Source organism: Phlebotomus papatasi, chromosome 1 (genome assembly GCF_024763615.1).
Source record: "Phlebotomus papatasi isolate M1 chromosome 1, Ppap_2.1, whole genome shotgun sequence".
Classification (NCBI taxonomy): domain Eukaryota; kingdom Metazoa; phylum Arthropoda; class Insecta; order Diptera; family Psychodidae; genus Phlebotomus; species Phlebotomus papatasi.
The window spans coordinates 48,234,559-48,257,546 of record NC_077222.1 but is presented as its reverse complement, the minus strand read 5'-3'; the positions used below and the strand labels follow the sequence as shown (position 1 = coordinate 48,257,546).

Here is a 22,988-nt window from a genome sequence, read left to right as displayed (position 1 = left end):
TCGTGAAATCTTTGACAAATCTGAATCGGTTTTAATCGCATACGAACGGAAAATGAAGCTCTTATGAATTGATAAACTAATATTAATATAAAATTCAATTTTATTATTTCTAAACTATTTTAGGTGATCCTTTGAGTGATTTATGAATCCGTTCAAATCGGTTTTGAACCCGGTAAGCTTAAGAACGAGCAACGTAGAGGAAGAAATATTGCGAAACTTATTGAGTATTGAGTATATCATTAATATAAATGAATAATACAAAATAATTTAAAAATATAGTATCTAAGTCACAAATTTAAGCAATTTGCAAATGTGGAGCACTTGCCATTCCTCTTGGTAGGCATATAACCAATGCACTATTTAAAACATTATTTGGTGCTGTGATTTTTTTTTTAACAATTAATAGCTACATAAAATGAGCCCACCCTTTACTATGCTATTTTGTGGTAGTTTTAAAAATCCGCATAAAACAAAATATTGTTTTTATTGTTGAAACTGAAGCGAAAAAAATCTGTTGCTGATTAATTAAATGCATTAAAAGTTTTATTAATTTAATTAAATATTATATTGAAACTTTACACTTATTTAAGCCAGGAATTTATTGCGAAAGTAAGTATGTCTTTCATCACTGAAATTTAATTTATTAACTTTTGAATCTGTATTTAGAGAATATAATAGTTATGAGATATTGCATTGAAAAGCATTATAATCTACATATTTTGTATGGTATAAATTTGCAAATAAGTTGCATTTTGGTGAAAATTATACAATAATTTAGCATTTGTTGCAGCTATTCCACAAATCAACATGATAACTGTGAATAACAAATAGTTGCGGGAAAACCATTTGGTGCAACGTTCAATAACGGAGATACGATAAAGTGTAAAAAAAAATCAAGAAAAACGAGAATTTTCTTTAGAAATCACATCCTGAAAAACTCTATTTCCACACAATATACCATGAAATATGACATAATGCACAAACGTTGTTTATGAATGGAAAATACAACTTTCAATCAATAAAATAGATCTCTGCTAGAACACATCAATATACTTATTGTTGAGCACCATTGATTTATTTACAAAATAGAACATATTCTACCCATCCTATCCATATCAGATAAAAGGTCTTTGAAACTTTCTATACTTTCAGAGTTTGATACTGAACATGTTATTGAGCGTGTTATCAAAGATATGCTTGAATTAAATGAAGATATTAACCTTTGTGCACTTTTCTCCTCCATAATAGAATTAAATGCTTGAGGAACACATAAAAATTCACTGTCTGTAATCAATGCAGTCAGCCAATAACAATGGTTCAATGTTCAATGCTTATGACTTGCTTAAGTATTCTTCTGGGTTTTCTTAATCATGTTGAAGAAATACTATTAAATTCACGTTTTCCCAATCATCTTGCACTAATCTAATATCATTTCGGGATATTTCTCTCGCTGCAGACAAATTTTTCAATATTAATATACAATTTTCATTGAATTTCTATTCAAATAATGGAACCTAATTTTGACAACAATGCTACATCACTTAAATTCAATCGGTGCTCTTTTATTACTATCGATCTTTCCGGAAATTGAGAGTAAATTTGCGATGAGTTTCTCAATGAATTGTTACAGAAATTGTCCAACCAAACTGTCTGACTCAACAAAAGTGCTGCAAATTCTATTGGTAAATGAATAATTTGAAGAGAAATTTAACACTGGAAAATTGTTTATTTGGCAAAATGGGAACGCTACTTCAAGTCAAAAGTGCTCTAATAGCACAATTTCTGTATTACTTTATTTTGTCCAAAAACTTTTCCCTAGCTTCTCTATAGATAACTTCTTTGTAAATTTCCTCCAATACCCACGTTATAGAGAAAAAAGCACACCAAACATGTATTAAATACAAAAATGGATCTTGTTAGTGTTTTCCGGAAGTTTAGTCAAGGAATTAAAACTTTTCAATTCACCTTATTTTGTGTACACTTTATTTTTCCTGCTATTTTCCTTAACTTCTATGTGGGTGATTTTTTTCTATAACCAAAGCTATTTGTACGACAAAATTTTCTCAATAGTATTTAGCAAAGTAAGGAAACAAAATTTATGAAAGAAAAGTCTCATTTTCATGATATTTTTTCTCAGTGTTTTACGATTTTTTGAAGACAGTTGAATGAAGTTGAGATAATGGTAAGAAGAAAAAAACAACACTGTGAGCTTACTCTGAAGAAAAATGAGACATTAAAGTACTTAAGTCATTTTCTTGAAACTACACCAACTTGCCAGAGGAACTTTCTTCATCTGCATAAAAGTTACCCATTTAGGTGATGAGGGGAGTACTTACAGAAGAGCTCTATTTAATTGTTGTCAGTTAAGTGAAGTCTTACATGGGAATGGTATGAAAAATGTAGTAAGATTTGCAGGTGAAAAAAAATTAGTAAAAGATTAAATTTGTAAGAGTTTTGATGTTACAAAATGTCGCAACTGCAGTGTTTTGAGAAAAAAATAACTTGGAAGGGATTACTCGTTTTGCTAACTTTTCTGAATATCAGAAAATGAAAATTCAGAAAAAAATTAAAGCTAGTTCAAAAGTTAATTGAAAGTTTACTGGAACCAAAATTATTTCTCGTTCCTTTTGTATAGGTAACATATATTTTTTCAATTTCATATGGTAATAAAATACCTAAATTGTGGATGCTTAAGGACTTAAATTAGTTCTTGTCAATATTAAAGATTTCCACTTTTGAGCTAAAGGTTGATGACGCTTCATTATAAACTTATTGATACTTTAAAGTTACCTATTTTTTAGCATTTAAAATTTTAAAAGGTCATTACGTCCCCCGACGAACCTTTATATACATATGAAAGGTTTGAAATAAAAAAAAAATCATCCCTTTCTTTCTTAAAGAATTGAAGAAGTCTATTCCATTCTTTTCCTCTCTTCTTCATTATGTAAGCATCATCGCAAGAACTCAATGATCAACTCAAATGTCTGGATTTTAAAGAGAAAGAGAAGGATATCCATATGCAATACGGTTGAGAATAAAGGGAGAGAAATTTTGATTTTTTTCAAATAGGCCTGATTTTAAAGATATATGCCGGCAGCATTACGAAATTATTTTTAGAATTAAAGAAAACTCGAAAATACGGCTAGTTTCTTCCCAAAGGTTAAAGCAGCCGTATTTGATTTGGCATCATAGATGTGTCTTGGAGTGACGCTGATTATTAGAAATAGATGAATTTGATACTTTTATTTTTACCAGTGTCCTTTTGACCAAATTATAACAAGATGCATTTGTCTGCTTAATAAAACTTTTTTTTAGTGTGAGTTACTAAGGGTCATTGTACTTCGGAAGGAGTACTAACTGGTACTTTAAAAAATCGTGCCATGCACCCCATGTACCTACATATTAGCACTCTTTACCATTTGCAATATGGAACTTCAACATTATTGGAAAAACTCATATTTAATTGAATTTTATAAGATACATTAAATAGATTTAGATGTTTTAAAGCAGCTGTCAAGAAGTGTTCCCTGCCGAAGAAGTGCCGGACATTTATATAGGTTTAGTCATTAGAGCTAGTTCATGTTGGATCCCGGGAATAAATCATTAAAAAGAAAGCTGAGGGTGCTGGAGAAATCTATGACAGCCAAAGCGCTCATCTTCGGAAGCACTTTTATTCAAAAATTACCTTTTTAAAAATAAATTTATTTTAATATAAATTTTAAAAACTATTTTTTAAAAATAATATATTTCTAGGCAAAATTTTAAAAAAATCTGTAGAGGCCTTTACAGATTCCATGAACGAATTTAACAATAACTTTTAAGCTAGTTCGAACTAAATAGATGGATTAGATTTAAATATATCTCAACTGTTTAAGATTTAACAGGGAGAATTTGAGGGTAATTATAGGAATTTACACAGGACACTGGCTAAATTCAGAACTTGCGATTTTGAGTTCCAGGGATGAAGAGAATATGGAAACAGTAGAACACATTTTATGTTATTGTTTCAAATTTTCAAGCCAGAGAATTAAGAGCTTTGAGAAAAGTGCTGATACTGGAAGATGTCAAAAGAGCGACAGCTCAAGACATTCTGCAGTTCATCCAGTTTTTAAAAGAATTGGAGTAAGGTTTGTTGGGTAGACGTAATGCCCTAGACACACTTACGACTTAAGCCGAGAGACGACTTAGTTGAAAATGATGGATATGATGTATAACCATTATGTCGAGTATAATTATGCTAAGCCGTCTCTCGGCTAATCCTCAGGTCTGTCAAGGCCCTAAGAGGCACAAACAGAGCCTAGGTGTCTGCAGCGCACAGATTGCATCATGCTCCCTATACAATCTATCTATCTAGTATGAACTAGTTTTTGATTTCGCAAGTAAGCTTGTAATGTTTTAACTCATTTGCTTAACCTGTTAAGGACGAGTGGGGCGACGGTGTCCTATGAACAATTTTTTTTCTGACTAAAGCACAATAGAACTTTTTACAGTCAATTTTTTTTTTATTTTTGAGAGTGATCTTCTACTCGTCCTTAAAGGATTAAAAAACGATATTTTACAATAAAGGTCACCAATTGAAAATCTCATGTCACTATTCACAATTACCCCGAGTGATACTACTCTAGTTTCTTCTAAATAATTTTTTTTTCAAAAAAGTATTTTTAATTTTTGAAAATTAACGTATTTTTTTTCTAAATAATATAAACAATTCACGTATACATTAACATAGGAAAGTCAACAGCGATCTATGATAATGTGTTTCGATTTTACATCAGAACAGAGAAAAATTTCGTGATTGCCAATTTCATGTTAAGAAACCTTTTTATCAGTCCTAATACGGTCTCTGGTGATTTTGACATTTTGAAATGTATTTATAAGCAAAGTTTTTTTTAGAGAGGTTTTTTCAATGTATAAACAGAGAACTTTTAACAGTATATTTTAAACACATTGGTGATGAAAAGCATGAGTAGGTTTTTGTAAATAGGATATATATGGAAGGATACGTATATTTTGAAATAAGATTGGGAAGAAGCGTAGTGAAGCGTAAAATCGACTTAGCATAGTTTAGCATGTAAGGAACGATTGAAAGTTGATTGTGAAAATATTTGTTTTGAATCTTTTATGTGATCATTTCAGTTGAAAACTTTGAATAATTCACTTGGGGTTAAACAGTTTGGAAAGCATTGGAACAGCAAATAAGGTCAGGAAAGTGCGAGGAGGCGGATATGGGAAGCTAAAGGGCAAAAATGGGGATGGAGAAGTAGTTGGAAAGAAATTAAGGATAAAGTTGGTGGCAGTGTTTAGGCTCACTAACTCGATCATGAGGGTGGATACACTTCTTACACCCTCTCTCGTAAGATTTGTGCGACATGGGAAAGTCATACTTTCCAGGAGGTTGGGATGTGCCTGGAGGAGGTGGAAAAATGTTGGAGAGGGTAGAAACGATTTGCTGACGAGAAATTATCATATTACAATTTATATCGCACACACCCACCCACGCATTTCCCTCCTGAAGGTTTTCCGCATTTGTATTTGCCAAGTAGGAAGGGAAATAGTTGAATGTGGCATATAACTACCATGAACATTTGAGGGAAAATTGTGAATTGTGTTAAGCACTGTTGGCTATTATGTGTACGTTATAATTGCAAATTTATTTCCGCCTTCATGAGACACATTCTTATGAATGCTCCTGGGCTGGGTATCCTGAAGATGAATTATCTTCAGGCTAGAAATTTGTTTGGGATAAATATTTCAAGTAATCTGTCTACCATAACTAAATTTTAGCGCTAGAAATCGAGGCCATGTGGCAAAATACGGGATATACACACATGAGATATTTAAACGTATGCAAAGCTTGGAGTATTTGCGTAAGGAGATATAAATTTACCAAAGAGCTTATTAGACGAGGTGTTTGTATTAACACCAAATTTCACACTCTCATTCCCATATGGAATTACGTTGTGACACGCTCCAAGGAGGAATCTCAGATGGGTTTGTTAGTAATATTTCAGTCATACCAACCAACACAAAATATAACTGTCGAGAATATGAAATGGAGTAATATTTTGGGTAGAATGGCAAGGATGTTGGAATAAAAATTATTATTTTCCGTCTAATAAAAAGCACTGTATATCATCCTTATTCAAGTGCTATCGTAGCACTTAAATAAATAATCATTTACACATTGTTATTGTTCACAAAGTATTCACTCTTTCCGCTCTTTACTGCCTGATATTGCCATCAAATTTAGTGAAAATCGCAGTCATTTCTCATCGCTCCAGCTGTTTCCTTCCCAATATGGGGGACTTTGGGAAATATTTGGGTAAAACTTAAATTGAACCTGGAAATAAGTTATGATGTGAAAATTGAGAGAAAAACGGTAAATTTTGTAGACTCTCTTACGAAAGTTACTTTTTCATTTCATAAAGTGGAATATGAAATTTTTCAATGCACTTTAAATGATTCAAGTTCAATTTATATAAAATTGGATGAAAATAAAAACACTTTACAGAATTTCTTACTTCACTTTTGCGCAATTCATTTTATTATATGACCATAAATTAGCATTTTCAAGAACAAAGGAAGAATACAAGCTCAAAACTTAGGATGAGAATTTATCTGATGTTCTACTACTACAATCAACTAAGTTATAACATTAAATTCGCATTAAAGTGCATCTTATTGAAAGTTTATTTGGAAATTCATATTTACTCATGAAGTATCATACAATGTTAATCCTTAGCGTAATACTTTAATAAAAGACAATATTTAACACTGCATGGATAGCATCAACTTGTTAAGAACGAATTGAAATTTAAATCCATCCATTGAATTTCCAATCATAAAAAGTGTTCGAAAGTGTAAACGTGTGCATATAAAATTTTATATAGCTTAGCATTGTTAAGTGGAAAATCCGTTTACATGGTTTTATTGTTAGAATTATTTTGCCACTAGTCTCGTAAAAAGGATCTAAATCTAAAGTCAGATTCTTGTTTTTTTTTTTCAACGAAAGATAGTGTTAACACATATGATAATTTTACAGGTTTTTTTTTTAGAGAATTTGTTTCTTCGTTTTATCTGTAATTTTATTGCTTTAAATTGCACTAACTCAAAAAGTAGCAAACCTACATAGTCTTGGTTACCAATATATCTAGCTCTACTATCCCAAGGATGTTTTTCGAGGCTCTTAAAATTTTAGCCCTTCTGTTTAAAAGTAAGCCATACACTAAATTTTGGAACGCGGCAAAATTCTTCAAAATACTGTAGACTCTCACTCAATCAGCTCTTTTTCAATCGGGCGTCAAATTTTGGTGACAATTTTCACGCTTAATTATGAAGCTAATTCGCTCAAATTCGCTGTAGTTCTTCCTATTTTATCGTGATTCTTTATAATTGAGCGCTTTTTGTGGAATTTACAAAGGCTTTGACGCTCAATTCTATCGCTAAACCGGATGACATTTCGCCCCATATTCCCGATTGAGAGAGAGTCTACTGTACTCCCTTTTGACGAAAATGTGTCACAAAATATGCAGAAGTTATAAGGGAGGGAATAGTGTTTCGGATTAACGATGGTGTAGTGTGCGATATGATTAGTATTATCTGTAGCTGAATTACTGAATATAACCATATAAATTTTGAATGACCCAACTATAAGATTAATTTCAGGCTTGTAGAGGGGGAGTGTCAATTAGGAGGCCAAAACTTAGGTGTTTTTCGTTACAGTGTTTTTTTTTTAGATTAGACTTTTAGAAAAGATTTTTAGTAACTTCAGTCCTTCAATTACTTGGAAAAAATAGCCCGACAGAGATGGGAATACATTTTGTTGTTATTTTCTCGCTTCGCGGAAAGTCATGCAAAATTTTTGCTCAAAATGGCGGACGGAAAATATGACATCCCGTCGAATTTGTTAAAATTGACCTTTTTCCTCCTTTTTGATTTGAATTCTAGTTGTTAATTTGTTTTCTTGAAGATTTACTCTATCTAGATTATTGAGTTTGTAATGAATTAATGTAAAGAATTTTAATTCAGTGACCGTTAAGACGCGTATTTGAGAGCGGCTCCCTGCGTCCCCGTTATAGGTAAAAAACTTTTTTTCTATTAATCTATGAAGAAATAATTCCATGAAATATGAACATTCTATTTCAAATAGTGTAACATTTTAAGTGCATTGACTGAATGGATTAAATATCTTGAATATTAGTTCATATTCGTTTAGGAAATTATTCTTAAATAAATGTTCAGCTTTGTGAAAGAAAGTGTCTCACACTCCCCTTTATTCAGAATTATAAATTCATAATTGCACAGAAATAGTCGAAATAGTAGTGCCTTTATCAAAATCGTTTTGAAAATAATAATTTATTTTCATTTAATGAAAATGTAAAAAAATTAAAAATAAATAAAAATAATTAGATAATTTGAAATAATAATTCATCTTATTTTCTAGGACTTTATCAAAGTGCTGAATTGGGGATTATTCAAGGATAAAAACACTTCATTTTGATGAAAGTTTTTCAAGCAGGAGCAGGACAGGAATTGGTTGTAGCGTCATGTAAGTACAACTTTTACATATATTTTTTTAATTCAAGTTTTTAAGTATATGAAATTAGAACGTTTAAACAATATTTTCTGAAATTTTCATTTAAAAATCTTAAAAATTCAGCCGTTGAGGCCTGATTTGCAGATGCCTTTTTGAAGAACTTTATTTTGCGGTAAATAAGATTTCTCGGAGTATATTCATCAGAAATTTAAAAAAAAAACAGATATTTCTTGTTACCTGATGAGTTAAAGTTGAACGGTACATTTCTTTTAAAATGAAATTTGGATTTTTGAGAGAATTAAAAAAAAACATTTTAATAAGTTGTAACATTTTAAAAAAGATTCCACTGTTCAAGTACGTTTTTAACTCATCAGTTAACAGGAAATATTTAGTTTTTTGACGTCACATGAATACATTATGAGAAATCTTTAATCCCGTAAAATATTTTGACATATATGTGGGAAGATTAGAAAAATTTGCGGAAGAGGGCGCACGACGCCATAGTAGGAGGGGGAAGATGACGAGAAGGAGCCGAAGAAAGTAGTATTACCGCGACATTTGACCAGGTATGTCCTCCTCGATCAATTTTCATAGAGAGAGAATTTTGTGCAATTAATTAAATATTTTCATGCGTAAATCCCTCTCGCTACATGGGGGCTCAACCGGGATCGAGAGGATCATACTAGCGGTTTTCTAAAAGACGAAAGACGCGAGATATAAAAATTTTTCCAAAGACGAAGTTTAGCCAAAAGACGTGACGCCATACTTGGTGTCGGCTAGCAAAAAGACGGAACGCAATTTCGTGTTCAAAAAAGACGTGTAAAGACGCAGCGCGTGTGCTAACGTGGTTTAAAAGTGATCATATCGTTCGCGAAGACGTGCAATTGCAAGCCGGCAATTTGCAAAAAAGACGGTGAGTGGTGTGATCAAGGGTAGCCATTTTGCATCGCGAAAAAAGAAAAGACGAACATTCTTGTCCGGCTATTTGAGTTGGAAAGAGACAGAAAAGTGAGACGGATATAGTTGGAGCGAAAGCTCACGAAGACGAAAGACGAACTCTGATAGCAGCGCCAGTGAACATTCGGTGAACTGAGAAATTGCTTGCAAGTTGGCAAGGTAGTGAAAACATCGAAAACGTAGAAAAATGGCGGCTAATGTGTCAGTGTCAGTGAATGAATTGGTGGATTTGTTTACAAAAAATGGATTGAGCAAAGAATGTGAAAAAAGAGGACTTTCTGTTGATGGTACGAAGCTTGAAATGGCAGAAAGGATTGTGGCATTTGATAATGCAAGTGATTTGAATCGCGCAGAAGACAAAGACGGCGCAGATGACGAAAATATTCAAGATCAAAACAAAGACGGTGTTGACAACAAATCTGTTGATTCTGAGAGTGACTTGGAGGGATTCCATGCGGGAATTGGTATCAGAAGATCATCGCTGGAAGCCAGGGAGCATAGTGCTAAAATGTTTAGCCTGCGAGATATTGATGATTCCATTGAAAAATTCTGTGCTGATGACTCTCAGGATGTGACAGTGTGGATCGACGATTTCGAGGAATTCGCAGAGACTCTCAATTGGGACGATTTGCAGAAATATGTGGCCTGCAAGAAATATTTGTCAGGAACTGCGAAAAAGTTTGTGTTTGCTCAAAGTGGTTTGACAAATTGGCGCAAATTGAAGAGAGCTTTGACGGATGAGTTTTCGAGCAAATGCAATTCAGCCGATATTCACAGAAAATTGATGTCAAAGAAGAAGAGTGCCAATGAAAAGATGCTTGATTACGTCTATGACATGCAGCGTTTGGCAAAGATGGGTAGAATTGATGAACCAACGTTGTGCGAGTACATTTGTGACGGAATTTGTGATAGTATGAACAACAAGGCGATTTTGTACACCGCAACAACCGTTTCTGACCTCAAGGTGAAACTGGAGACCTATGAGAAGATGTTGAGCAAGTCAAAGGGTGCCATAAGGAAGTCCAGTGAAGAAGATAGACTGCAGAAAGCAAAAGAGGTTAAGAAGAAGAACCAAAAGCTTACTTGCTACAATTGTGGGGCTGATGGGCATCGATCCAGTGAGTGTCCTGACCGTGAGAAAGGCCCAAAGTGTTTTAAATGCGATTCTTTCAACCATATCGCAAAAGATTGCAAAAAAGACGGTAATAAAGACGGCAAAAGTGTTAAAAAAGTGAACATTATCCAAGATGTTGATAGTGAATTGGATACAGTGATAGTTAAAGTCGGTGAATTCGAGATTCGTGGTGTAATTGACACGTACAGTGACGTTTCCTTGATCAGGCGAGATTTGTGGAACGACATCAAGGCAGTATGCGAGACGTCTAAGCCTGCAAAGCAGAAAATGCGTGGATTTGGAGGTTCAATTGAAACTGCAACGGATAGCGTGATGTTGAATGCTTCCATAGATGGAGAATCCTACAGATTTTTGTGCTACATTGTCAATTACAACACCATTCCGACAAAGATGATCATTGGAAGGGATTTCCTAAAAGATGTAGACTACACCATCACGAGGGGAACTGTGAGTATCAAACCATGTTCACGAGGTGACATTTCCCTCACCAATATTGACAAAAATGAGATTATTGACGATGAGATTGAAAAGACGATCAGTGACGTTAAAGACGATGAAGCAGATGACAGTTGGATTCTTAAAATAAAGACGATTGATGAGGAAATTAATGTCCCTGTTCAATATAAAGACGAAGTTGCTCAAATGATTGAAGAGTATCACCCAGAAAAACCTCAAGACGTAAAGGTTAAGACGAAGATTATTCTCAATGACGATGAACCAGTGTATCAAAGGCCAAGACGATTAGCTCCTTTGGAGAAAAAAGTAGTGGACGATCAGATTACTGAATGGTTAAATGACGGGACTATTCGGCAGTCATCCAGTGATTTTGCAAGTCCCATAGCTCTTGCAAAGAAGAAGGATAAGACCTATAGAGTGTGCATTGACTACAGAGAGCTGAACAAGAAAGTCGTTAGAGATAGGTACCCCATGCCTATTGTGGAGGATCAGCTGGATAGATTGTCAAAGGCGAAGGTGTATACGACTTTGGACTTGAAGAATTCCTATTTTCACGTTCCTGTGTCTGAAGAAAGCGTGAAATACACAGCATTTGTAACTCACAATGGGCAGTATGAGTTCACAAAAACCCCTTTCGGTCTGTGTATTAGTGGAAATAATTTTGGGCGATTTATCAATTCCGTTTTCCAAGAATTGATGAATGAGGGAATTTTGCTTGCATTTGTTGACGATCTTATCATTCCCTCTGAAGATGAAAATGACGGAATTTCAAAGCTAAGACGAGTTTTGGAAGTAGCCAGGAAGAATGGCTTGGTGTTCAATTGGAAGAAGTGTTTCTTTTTACAACGCAGAGTAGAGTATTTGGGATACTCAGTCAGTGGGGGAAAAATTAAACCATCAGAGGAGAAAGTGGATAAACTTTTGAGGTATCCGATACCAATGACGACAAAACAAGTGCAACGTTTTTATGGATTGGCCTCGTATTTTAGAAAGTTTGTCAAAGATTTTGCGATACTATCCCGTCCCCTGAGTTCCTTGTTGAAGAAGAACACCCCATTTGAGTTTGGAGACGAACAATTGAATTCTTTCAATTTGATTAAGAATGAGCTTTCCAAGTATCCAGTGTTAAAGCTCTTTGACGTGGAAGACGAGACGGAAGTTCACACCGATGCGTGCAAAGATGGAATAGCAGCTATCCTGCTGCAAAAGAGTAAAGATGATGGAAAAATGCATCCGTGTTATTACTACAGCCGAACAACGAATGGAGCCGAAAAGAATTATCATTCGTACGAGAGTGAATTCCTAGCAGTAGTGGAAGCTATGAGAAAATTTAGAGTTTATCTTTTGGGCGTGAAATTTAAACTCGTGACGGATTGTGCAGCTTTCAAAATGACGATGTCGAAAAAGGAATTGCATCCGAAGATTACAAGATGGGCTTTAGAATTGTCGGAGTTCGACTTTAAGATTGAGCATAGACCTGGCGAGAAAATGGCTCATGTAGACGCGTTATCTAGAGCTAATATCATGATGGTGAAACGATCCGATGATGTGACATCGAAGGTGATTTCAGCGCAAAATAGCGATGATAGAGTGAAGGCGATTAAGATAGCTTTAGAATCTGGACCGTGTGATGATTACCTATGTGCAAATGGAGTTTTGTATGTTGAGAAGTATGGAAAAAGACAGATGGTCGTTCCAGAAATGATGCAATTGGAAATTATCACAAAGGCTCACGAAAAAGGACATTTTGGTGTCAAGAAGACGAAAGAAGACATCGAGAGAGAGTTCTCGATTCCTAGTCTTGAGGACAAGATAAAGCGATGTATGAGCAATTGTGTGCAATGCATCCTGGCAGATCGTAAGAAGGGGAAGAAAGATGGCGAGTTGCATCCCATTGGAAAAGGAGATTTACCTTTAGATACTTTTCATGTCGACCATTTGGGACCAATGCCATCAACAAGAAAGAGTTACAACTACATCTTAACAATTGTAGATGCGTTCAGCAAGTTTGTGTGGTTATTCCCAATAAAGACGACAACTTCGGATGAGACGATTAAGAAGTTATCTTTGGTGACAGACGTATTTGGGAATCCAGCACGAATCATAGCCGATAGAGGAGCAGCCTTTACTGCAAGTCAATTCAAGCAGTATTGCCAAGAACGAGGGATAGAGCTACATCACGTCGCAACTGGTGTACCTAGAGGCAATGGACAAGTCGAAAGGATCCACGGAATTATCATTCCCACGTTGACAAAACTGTCGATTGAAAAGCCGGATGAATGGTTTAAGCACGTGAACCAAGTGCAGAAGTGCATAAACTCATCTCATCAAAGGAGTATTGACTCTACTCCATTTGAAGTAATGATTGGTGTAAAGATGAGAAATCCTGAAGACGTGAGGATTATAGAAGTACTGGAAAATGAATCTAGAAAGCAGTTCATCGATAAGAGAGCTGAGTTGAGAAAAGCAGTGAAGCAGAGCATCGAGAAGATTCAAGAGGAGAATCGACGAAGTTATAATCTACGAAGTCGTAAAGCGAAGGAGTATAATGTAGGAGATTTAGTGGCTCTACAAAAGACACAATTTGATGTTGGACGAAAAGTGAAACCAAAGTTTAGTGGACCTTATGAAGTGACTAAAATTTTCCCACGTGATCGTTATGAGTTAAAGAAAGTTGGTGAATCCGAAGGATCTAACAAGACGACAGCAGCAGCCGATCTTATGAAGCCGTGGCCATCAGGAGCATTCGGGGCGAATGCATCGTCAGGAGTGGCCGTGTGGGAAGATTAGAAAAATTTGCGGAAGAGGGCGCACGACGCCATAGTAGGAGGGGGAAGATGACGAGAAGGAGCCGAAGAAAGTAGTATTACCGCGACATTTGACCAGGTATGTCCTCCTCGATCAATTTTCATAGAGAGAGAATTTTGTGCAATTAATTAAATATTTTCATGCGTAAATCCCTCTCGCTACATATATTTTCAATGCTCTCAATTGTTAACTCTAGAATTCGACGGTATTTAAATATTTTATGAGATTAAATATTTAATTGTGTATGGATTAAATTTACTTATTTGCTTGGTAAATAGTGTGTATTACACTAAAATTTCAACATGAATAAAAATTTACATTCTTAATTAGAAAAAGCGAGGAAAAACCACAGTAGTACCATTTATTTGTTCACTATAGTTTTGGAATCTTCATTTAATTCCAAACGTATATTCTTGTCTAAAGAACATGCTTTCATGTAGCAGACGGAATTATATGAGCATGACAATTTAAAGGGTATAATCACCCAAATTGAGAAGTAAAATTGCAATTATAAGATGAGGATGATAGTTAGGATTGTGGTATTAAACAGTTGAACGCATTTGAAACAGATTTTACGATTATTTTAGAAAACCAGGATTGGTGTCCATTCAAACCATTTCTGAAGGCAATAATAATGTACATTTTCTGGTGAAGATATATCCATGAAATGTTGTCTGTCTAATGAATAAATCATTTGGGTTTAACCAGGCCAAATTAAGTATCGTCAGTATCACTTTAATTTGTCAGGTTCTCGCGAGAGTGATCAGGAAGTCAGGCGTGTAGTTGGTAAAATGTGGATTATCCGGCGTGATCATAATTTATGTAACTAAATGCTCCTTGAGGCTTCTTTTGTGTAGGCAAGGAGAATGAGCAGGAATTGTATTTATGTGAATTGTGTGGTATGTGAAAAGCACCTTCTTTATCTTCTCCCTACGCAGAGTAATATTTAATTTTGAATTCTGAGCTTCGTTAGGGTTTTATTGAAAGAATGAAAATTGTTTCTCCACCAACACTCCACAACCACGTAAGTAACTGGAATGGCAAATAAGCTCTGCCGGAGGTGGGATTGAGTACAATTTCGAAGACAATTTCTTTGGTGACAGGAGGGAATAAAAGCCAGAAAAAAAAGAGGTGAAGGATGAGAAGAGAAAAGTGGGAAAAGCCAAAGAGAGACTATAATATTAAATAGAATAAAAATTGGTCGTTTACAGATTTTTTCTGTGGATAGCAAAAGTATCTCTTTTGTATGGCATAAGAATTGAATTTATAAAATTCCAAGCATGTTCTCCTCTATCTTTTTTCCTTGAGATGATACATACAAGATATAAGGAAGATGAGGACCAGGGAATAAAAAGGGAAGAAAGGAGCTGGAGCTGCAAGAGAAAGTATCAATTTGGTGTTGAGACACAATTTGTTTTTTTGGCTGGATGATTTCCCTTCTTTCTCCAGCTACTCTTTCTTTGGATTTTTTTTTTTGGCAGGGTTAACTTCTTGCACCGAATACTAACGTCCCCTTTGGAGCTTTTATCCAGTGAGAATGAGAACTTTACATCTTGACTTTTAAATCCTGTTTCGCACACAGAAAAAAAGTCATTTTGAGGGGAGCGATAAGATTATCTGATAAAACTTTTCTCTTTCACTCACACCCCTCTGCCCTTCCTGAATTTGTACAATTTTCGGGTTCAACTGACTTTACGAGGCAAATAGTACTCAGCATTGGTGCTACGTTCTTTCATTCTTTGCAATAAAAGTAAATATATATCCCTCACAAGTACTCCACGCTACATATTGCCATGAAATATATATGGTATTTTATGAAAGTTTATAGAAATAGATGTATGAGATGATATGAAGATGTTTTTATATATCTGATACTGGTACACAATAACATTTATAATGCCGCACAAAATAAATTTTCCTTCCACCCTTTTTTGTGGTGGGTGGGATATAGATTGGGAGCTGATGGCTTTTTTTCTCTATCTATCCTTCATCGTTCTTCTTTTTATTATGACCAAACTCGCCTTGGCACCTTGTGAGCGGAGCAATATTATAATCCATTGATCTCTCTTAGAATTACAGTATATCAGGGTCATATCTAATAGTGAAATTGCGCATTTTCCAAGATGTTGCTATTAACTTGATCTGATAGCTAATGCAAAGTTATGCTCTTCGTAAAATCTGGGATTTTATCTTAATCCATTTCCAAATACTTTGCTTTAATGATTGCAAACTTTATCGATTTTAGGATTATGCCAAAAAATATCGATCACATATTAAAGACACATATCCCATGAAAATAGTAAACATTTGATTTGCATAACTATGATATTTATGTAAAGATAATAAATATTTTCTTTGTGGCAATGGCTTCAAGACACATTTGACAATTTTCCTAACACGACCGTGAGCAATGTTTTAATATGGACAGAATTGGACAGAATTTTTTCTAGTGGGTAGTGGCCATAACTGAAGACTGTTTTAATATCTTTAAAGCGTATTCGGCCTAAAATATTCGCGTGAATGCTATGATAAAAGTAGTTTATATATTTTTTAATATCTAAATTATAAATTTTTATTCCTGAGTGAAAAACCAATTAAGATTCATATCACACAGGGGCAATTTCAGTGTCTGATTGAGGATTTTTCGATTTTTCAATTATTACACGATTAGACAGAGCATTTTACGCACTTTCGAATCTAGTTTCATCTCAAGAGGTTTATACTGAAGATTTTCCACAATTTAAGATTTTCCAAACCCTTGTTTACTGTATAAATTTTCAAGTTTTTCCTAGAAATCTTAGAAAAACAGTCACATTTTTGCATAATATATGCTGCACACAGCACAAATGATGTAAATTTTTAATTATTGAGCACAAAAATAATTTTCCTTTGTTAATAATTTATAAAAAAAAACAAATCTTGAATATCTATGCAATTTATTGCTTTTGTGAAAGATTGAATCGAAATCGAAGAAATTTTAAGTGCGTGTTTTATTAGAATAATAGTGACATGTTTCTCTGAGAGAATATGCTCTCAAAATATTCAAGTTTTTTTTTTAAATACCTTACAAATTCCTTTTCTTATGCTTTATAAATCAAAATAGAATAAAACTATTATCATTTTAAAATAATTAGAGGCAAAGCAAAAAACATGTTCAGAAAGTTATACTTCAAATCGCAATACTTGACTAAAATTTAGTGTAATATAACGATGCGTTAAAAGTAAAATAGGATAAATAAATAATTATTTATTTATTATTTAAATAAATAAATATTTAAGAAGGCGAAAATTGTAATATATTTTTTTTAAGTGTTAAGCTTACTCAAACATAATACGTCACTAGTAAAAAGTTCTACTTGAAATATTGATTATTTATTATATGTAAAACTCTTAGTTAATGTTTCAGTGCTTCTATCTCAAAACACCCAAAACCTAAATGCATTACTTCAACTGCCGTGGTGCGATATATTACAAGCTCATCACAAAAGTTTTAATATTCAAGGGGTTTAAAGTTCCTATTTTTTTAAGTTTACCATTTCGCCTCTTGGGATTCTGAGTTCTGAGTGTCTTAAGAAGAAATATTTTTTGAGATAAGGAATGTTATTTAAATTTTAGTTCTTATGGATAATTTTGAAGTAAAAGGACATCCAAATCTAAGATAGGGTAATGTAGGTACAGTTTGCACACAGTGAATCTTTAAACGTTGCAAATTGTTTGCAAAGAGAAAATTCACGTCGTTTTGATCCAAATTTTCTTTTTTTGTAGGTTTACTGTGTACGAATCATGCCTACATCCCCCTAATACTTCCAAGAATCTATGCTAAACCTTGCAATACTTTTTTAAAACGTTTCTTCCGAAGTCTGAACAGAGTCTGTCCTAACCAGGGGTGTGACACTACCTCTGAAAAATGCGACCGATTTTAGTGTAACTTTTTCCCTGTCTTCGTACACATTTCACGAGATATCTCCAAAACTAAGTAGGTTACCAATTTAGGGTTTTCGGTTGCCTCTTCGTTATTAAATTGGCTTTTATTTTGTATTAGTATTTTTTGCTAATTCATTCTATAATGACAGAAAACAGCTAATAAACTCAAAAGTTTTTTCGTCTCGCTAGAAACATATGGGAAACGTAGGAAATGTCATGCCCCTGGTCCTAACTTACAAAATTTTCTATTTCTTTTATTCCTTATTTTTCTTTAAACCTCCACCCTATACGTTAAAAGACACCCCTGTTCGGCAGGGAACACCTATTGGAATTTTCGTCAAGATACTCAAATTTATACATCCTATCCTCTATGGGAACTATCCTCTAGAGATAGGTGTTTAAATTTCATATCATAAATGGCACAAAATATGGTGCCAAGAGGTGATGATTAAAGCACTTCTTAAAGTGCCAATATGTAGGTATTCCTTTGACTCTATATATATATTTCCCTTCTATTATTCTTCAGGAAGAGAATTAGGAAAGTTTCTAATTCAAACTTTTAGGCATATTTTTTGTATGTAATGCAACTAAAGTAATTTAAAATTATGAATGGATTTACAAAATTCTTTTGGGTCGAAAAAAGTCGTTTTGAAAAAAAAGAACATTACTTTTTAAAAAAAAAGGGTTGAATGAAATTGCCTTGTTGGATATGTCGTGGTTTGGATATAAGCAAAACCTTAAAAAATTTTGTTATTTTCAACATAACTCAATTTTTGTGAAATTTGTATCTTTCAAATTCTATATCGTATAAGAGATTTAAAATCTAAAGATTTATCTTAGAATTAAAGAGAAATTAATATTTAAATAAAATATTTGTTTCCAATGAAAGAATTATATTTTGAAGTCAAAAACGATTAAGGTTTTACACGCTGATTAAAATTTTCAGTACTAAAAGGTGTAAGGCAATTTGATATTTGGTCTTGCGTAAATTGGATAAGATATTGGTAAAATTTGTCAATAAAAATGAAATTTAGTAAGCAGGAGAGACTGGACCGTAAATAACTAGCAAATGAAATTTTTCTTTACATATTGTTTGTAAAAAAAATATCTAAATTTGACAGATAAATATTTCAAGGAATATTTGGCTGGTTCTGTTCCAATACCTCTGAAAGATAGCAATCTTACATATTCAGAAATAGAGAAATATTCTTGGCAAAAGGAAGAGAAAACGTTACGAATCTTGCTATTTTCGATATAATTGAAAGAGGTTTATTATAAACTCATAGTTTTTTACCAACTAAATTAAAATTTTTTATGGTGCTTAAAATTAAATTCTTTACTGACCCATTTAATGTTTTTTTTTTGAATAATGCGGTATTTTTCTGTCAAAAACTGTTTATTCAGAAAATCATTTCACAAAGTAAATTCGTATTATTACGTTTCTTAAATTTTTGTTTATTTTTATTCTCTTTTCTTGATCACATTATTATTATTATTTTAAAATTTTCAAAAAACATTCCTGTTTTAATAAATAAAGTCTCTTGTTGGAAGAATTTCAATAGAGGTAAATTCTGAGAGTTTAGAAATTAGGGAAATTTAACCAAATGGATATACTGTACGTGTGAAGACCATTTACGAAGGTCGACTATAAAAGACTATATAAAACTGGCAAGATAAGCTCTGAAAAAAATTATTTTCTTGTAATTTATAATCTGAACAAATTAATTAGGCATAGAGAATTCATTCTCTTGCATTTAAATGTGAAAATTACATTTATATTACTTTTTATTTTTAGCAAATAATGTGTAATATATATTCAAGGTTTATTTAATTGGAAATTCGAAAGACTTGAGTAGATTCGGGGGGAAATCCTTTATCACATTCAGGATTATTTTTCCATTAGTGATTGATAAATTAGTGATTATTTCTTTTCACACTTTTAATTGCTCAATGAGGGTTCAGATGAAATTAAAAGAAATTGGTAATTCAGAAAAAATACCCATATAATTTTTGGGAAAAGTTTGGGAGGTAGTTCAAGACGTGAAAACCATACAGCCTTAGCAACTTTTTTTACTCAATCTTGCTTCTAAGAAATACAGCAAATTAATGTTTAATAACAGTTTTCTCAAACTTGATAAAAACTTGTAAAAAAGGAAATACAGTCAAGCTCTAAGGGCAAACCTTTTAAAATTCAATAAAGAATTTAAAGTTTTTTTTTTAGTTTCAGGGACGAGAAAGTAATTGTATTATATTTTAAATTATTTCACGTTATCTTCAAAATACTTAATTATTTAAATCAATTTTTAATCAACTAAAAAATGGGCAATCTGAAGTATTATGACGTTTTCGTTTTCTTTTTATGTATTACGCGTTAATTTTAACTATAAAATTTTCGTCAAGTGGATATTAGGAAATATTCCATATTGTAACCTTGTTGGTGTTTCTATATTCATTTACTTAATTACTTTTATATGAAAATGTAAGAGAGAAATGCCCAGACTTGTGTAATAGTTATAAATGAGTAACAGATTTATTTTGTCAGCTCTTAAAACTACACGTTTGATTTTATATATAATCATCGATAAAGGAGAAGTAATAAATTTGTTTTCCATATTATTATTCAGAAGATTTAAACTGCTAATCTCTAAGAAGAACTTAGAGAATAATATTTATTTACAGTAGTAATCATTTGAGTAGAAAATCAAAATTCGTCTATACAAAGCTCTCGAGAAACACAAACTTTTAAACTTTTTGGATAAATCGAAGGTTTTACTGTTTTATTGAGTAGTTTCCAACAACTTTAGAATGTGTCTCTTATTCAAAATGTTAGATATTTCTATTTTGTTGTGTATTATTTTTTGACTTTATTTGGCTTTTTTAGAAGCCCTTAGTGATGATGATTTTTTCCAATTTACACAAAGCATGAGATTTTTGAATAGTTTGTATAAAATTTATTAATTTAATTCACAGCTTAGAACAGGTTTATTGATCTTTTGTTTCCAGTTTATTCGTTCTATTTCTTTATTTTATTTTTTCTGCTGTTAGACCGAAAAAATCTTTTTTTATTGTTTTATTTGAAGAATTTTGAGCACTTCGCCGAGGCTAATACCTTCAACTCATGTAGACTATTTTATCACATTGGATGCTTATCTGAAGGCAGAGTGCTGAAAGGGGTGAAAATTGTGGGGCAAAAATAGATGGGGAGAAAACTAAAAAGAAATTGTGGCCTCTGTATACGCATATCAAAAAGGGGATCACCGAGGGTAAGTAGAAAAATTTTTACGCACCCGAAATTTTTATGCTTCTGTGGTTGGTGGATGTAAGTGAATGGACATACTAGATGTCTCAATTCATAAGAAGAGAAATTTCCATTTATCTATTCGCAGGGTAGAACTTATATCCAGTGGGTGGCACTTTATGTCTGTGAATGACACCCCAAAATGCAATGCTAAATCTCTTCTTCCTAGCCCTCTTGTGGCTCCAAAACTTCTTATTCCACTTTTAACAAATATACTAAGTGCACAGTTGATGTTAAACATAAATTTGTCATTTTTCACTGAAGATTTTCCTTTTATGGGATTTTTTTCTCGTTTTTTTTCTTATTCTTCTAATAATTTGTATGTTGATCCATCCGTTTTCTTTTGTGCTATCTTGTCCGGGAAAATTTCACCCCCGTGAAAGAAGAATTTATTAGTGAGTTATAATCCAATTTATCCTCAGTTTTTTTCTATGTTTCTTTTATCGCTTCATGATATCAATCCCTTTGGGGATGGTTGTATACACTAAAGGAACAATTTAGATATACAAGTTACATTTAAATACACAAGATAATTAGAATCGGATGAATTTGTCCTCGTGTTGTACAAGTGATTGGAATTTTTATCGACTGTATGATGATTAATTGTATTGTCGATAGAAAAAAAAATCACTGATTGAGATTGTTGTCTGTTTTGCTATGGTATATTTCCATGGAAAACTTATAACTATTTTACACTTGAAAAAATTCTATCCTTGTTAATCTTTCCTCTTCACAAGAATTCAATCTCAAAGTTATCCGTTTCACTTTTCTCGCTACTTGAACTCTCTTCGAGGAAGTCTCTTTGGTCTTCACATTACCACTAATCTGGATGTACTCTGAGGATACATTCAAACACTTTCTTAACTTGTTTCACAATTTTAGCGGGAAAAGCTTCGTCGCACATTACACCATTTGTCTTGGGCATAAATTTCCAACTGAGACAGCACAAGAACAGACTTGGAGACTGCGTGACCCATACGAAACTACTCGACTTTTTCGGGTGCAAAGAATGCGGCAGTATAGTGATTGAGATGCCAAGGGTTAAAAGCGTGCTATCACAACCCCATCGCGGTGGTAACTGCCGCCAAAAACGAGTCGTCTGGGTCAACGCATGCGCTTGTGCAGAAATTAGTCTATTGTCGCCTTCTGTGCCATTATCGTTGTATCCGTTCAATTCCCCAGTGCCTTTGGATTTTCCTAGCATCCCGACACCCATCAGAGGCGATGGTGGGTCTCGCTCTCGCTTCTCTTGTAAGGTTCTAACGTATATCTACATTTAATATACCACACATAGTACAGTTGACAGTCTCTTTACATGCATAAGCTCATGTATAGAAGTTTTACAGGGTGGCCAGAGCAAGCTTTCTCACTTGGCCACACTAAGCTTTCAACTTTCTTATTGTTACATATAAGAAGATTGGTGTGGTACATTTATTGTTTTTAATTTGAAAATGAGAAGTTAAAAGATTATGGGTTTTAACGATTTTCTGATAACCATTTGTACCAAATACCTCGTAGAGAAATGGCTTTAGGCTTCGCACACACTTTGGCTACGAACATCTCATATTTTTACAATATTACTTTAAAGAAGCTCAAATTCATTAAAGGAATATGGAAATATGAAGTGTTCCAAGCCAAAGTATGTGCGAAGCCTGAAAGAATTCCAGTACATCACACAATTTAATCTAAAATACTTACTTACTTACCCAATCTTCTTTAACTCACCTAAGTGTACCGGGGCCTACCAGGCAACTAACCCGCTTGGAGATGAACATATGAATTGAAGGGAAAAGGCTATGTATCGCATTACCCCCCCCCCCCCCCCCAATTTAAAACCCTCAAATCAGAGACCCAAAATGTAATTAATAGTTATC

At 33.4% G+C, this 22,988-nt stretch overlaps 1 protein-coding gene across 1 annotated transcript in view; it reads left to right on the top strand.

The window, feature by feature from the left end:
• Positions 1-22,320, top strand: part of LOC129800103 (Fanconi anemia group M protein homolog) — a 62,873-nt gene extending 40,553 nt beyond the window's left edge. The window contains 3 exon segments of the mRNA XM_055844482.1: positions 8,444-8,548; positions 20,897-21,079; positions 21,203-22,320. Coding sequence (XP_055700457.1) covers positions 8,444-8,500 — 57 coding nt within the window. The 3' untranslated portion in view covers positions 8,501-8,548; positions 20,897-21,079; positions 21,203-22,320.
• Positions 22,321-22,988: the final 668 nt, after the last annotated feature.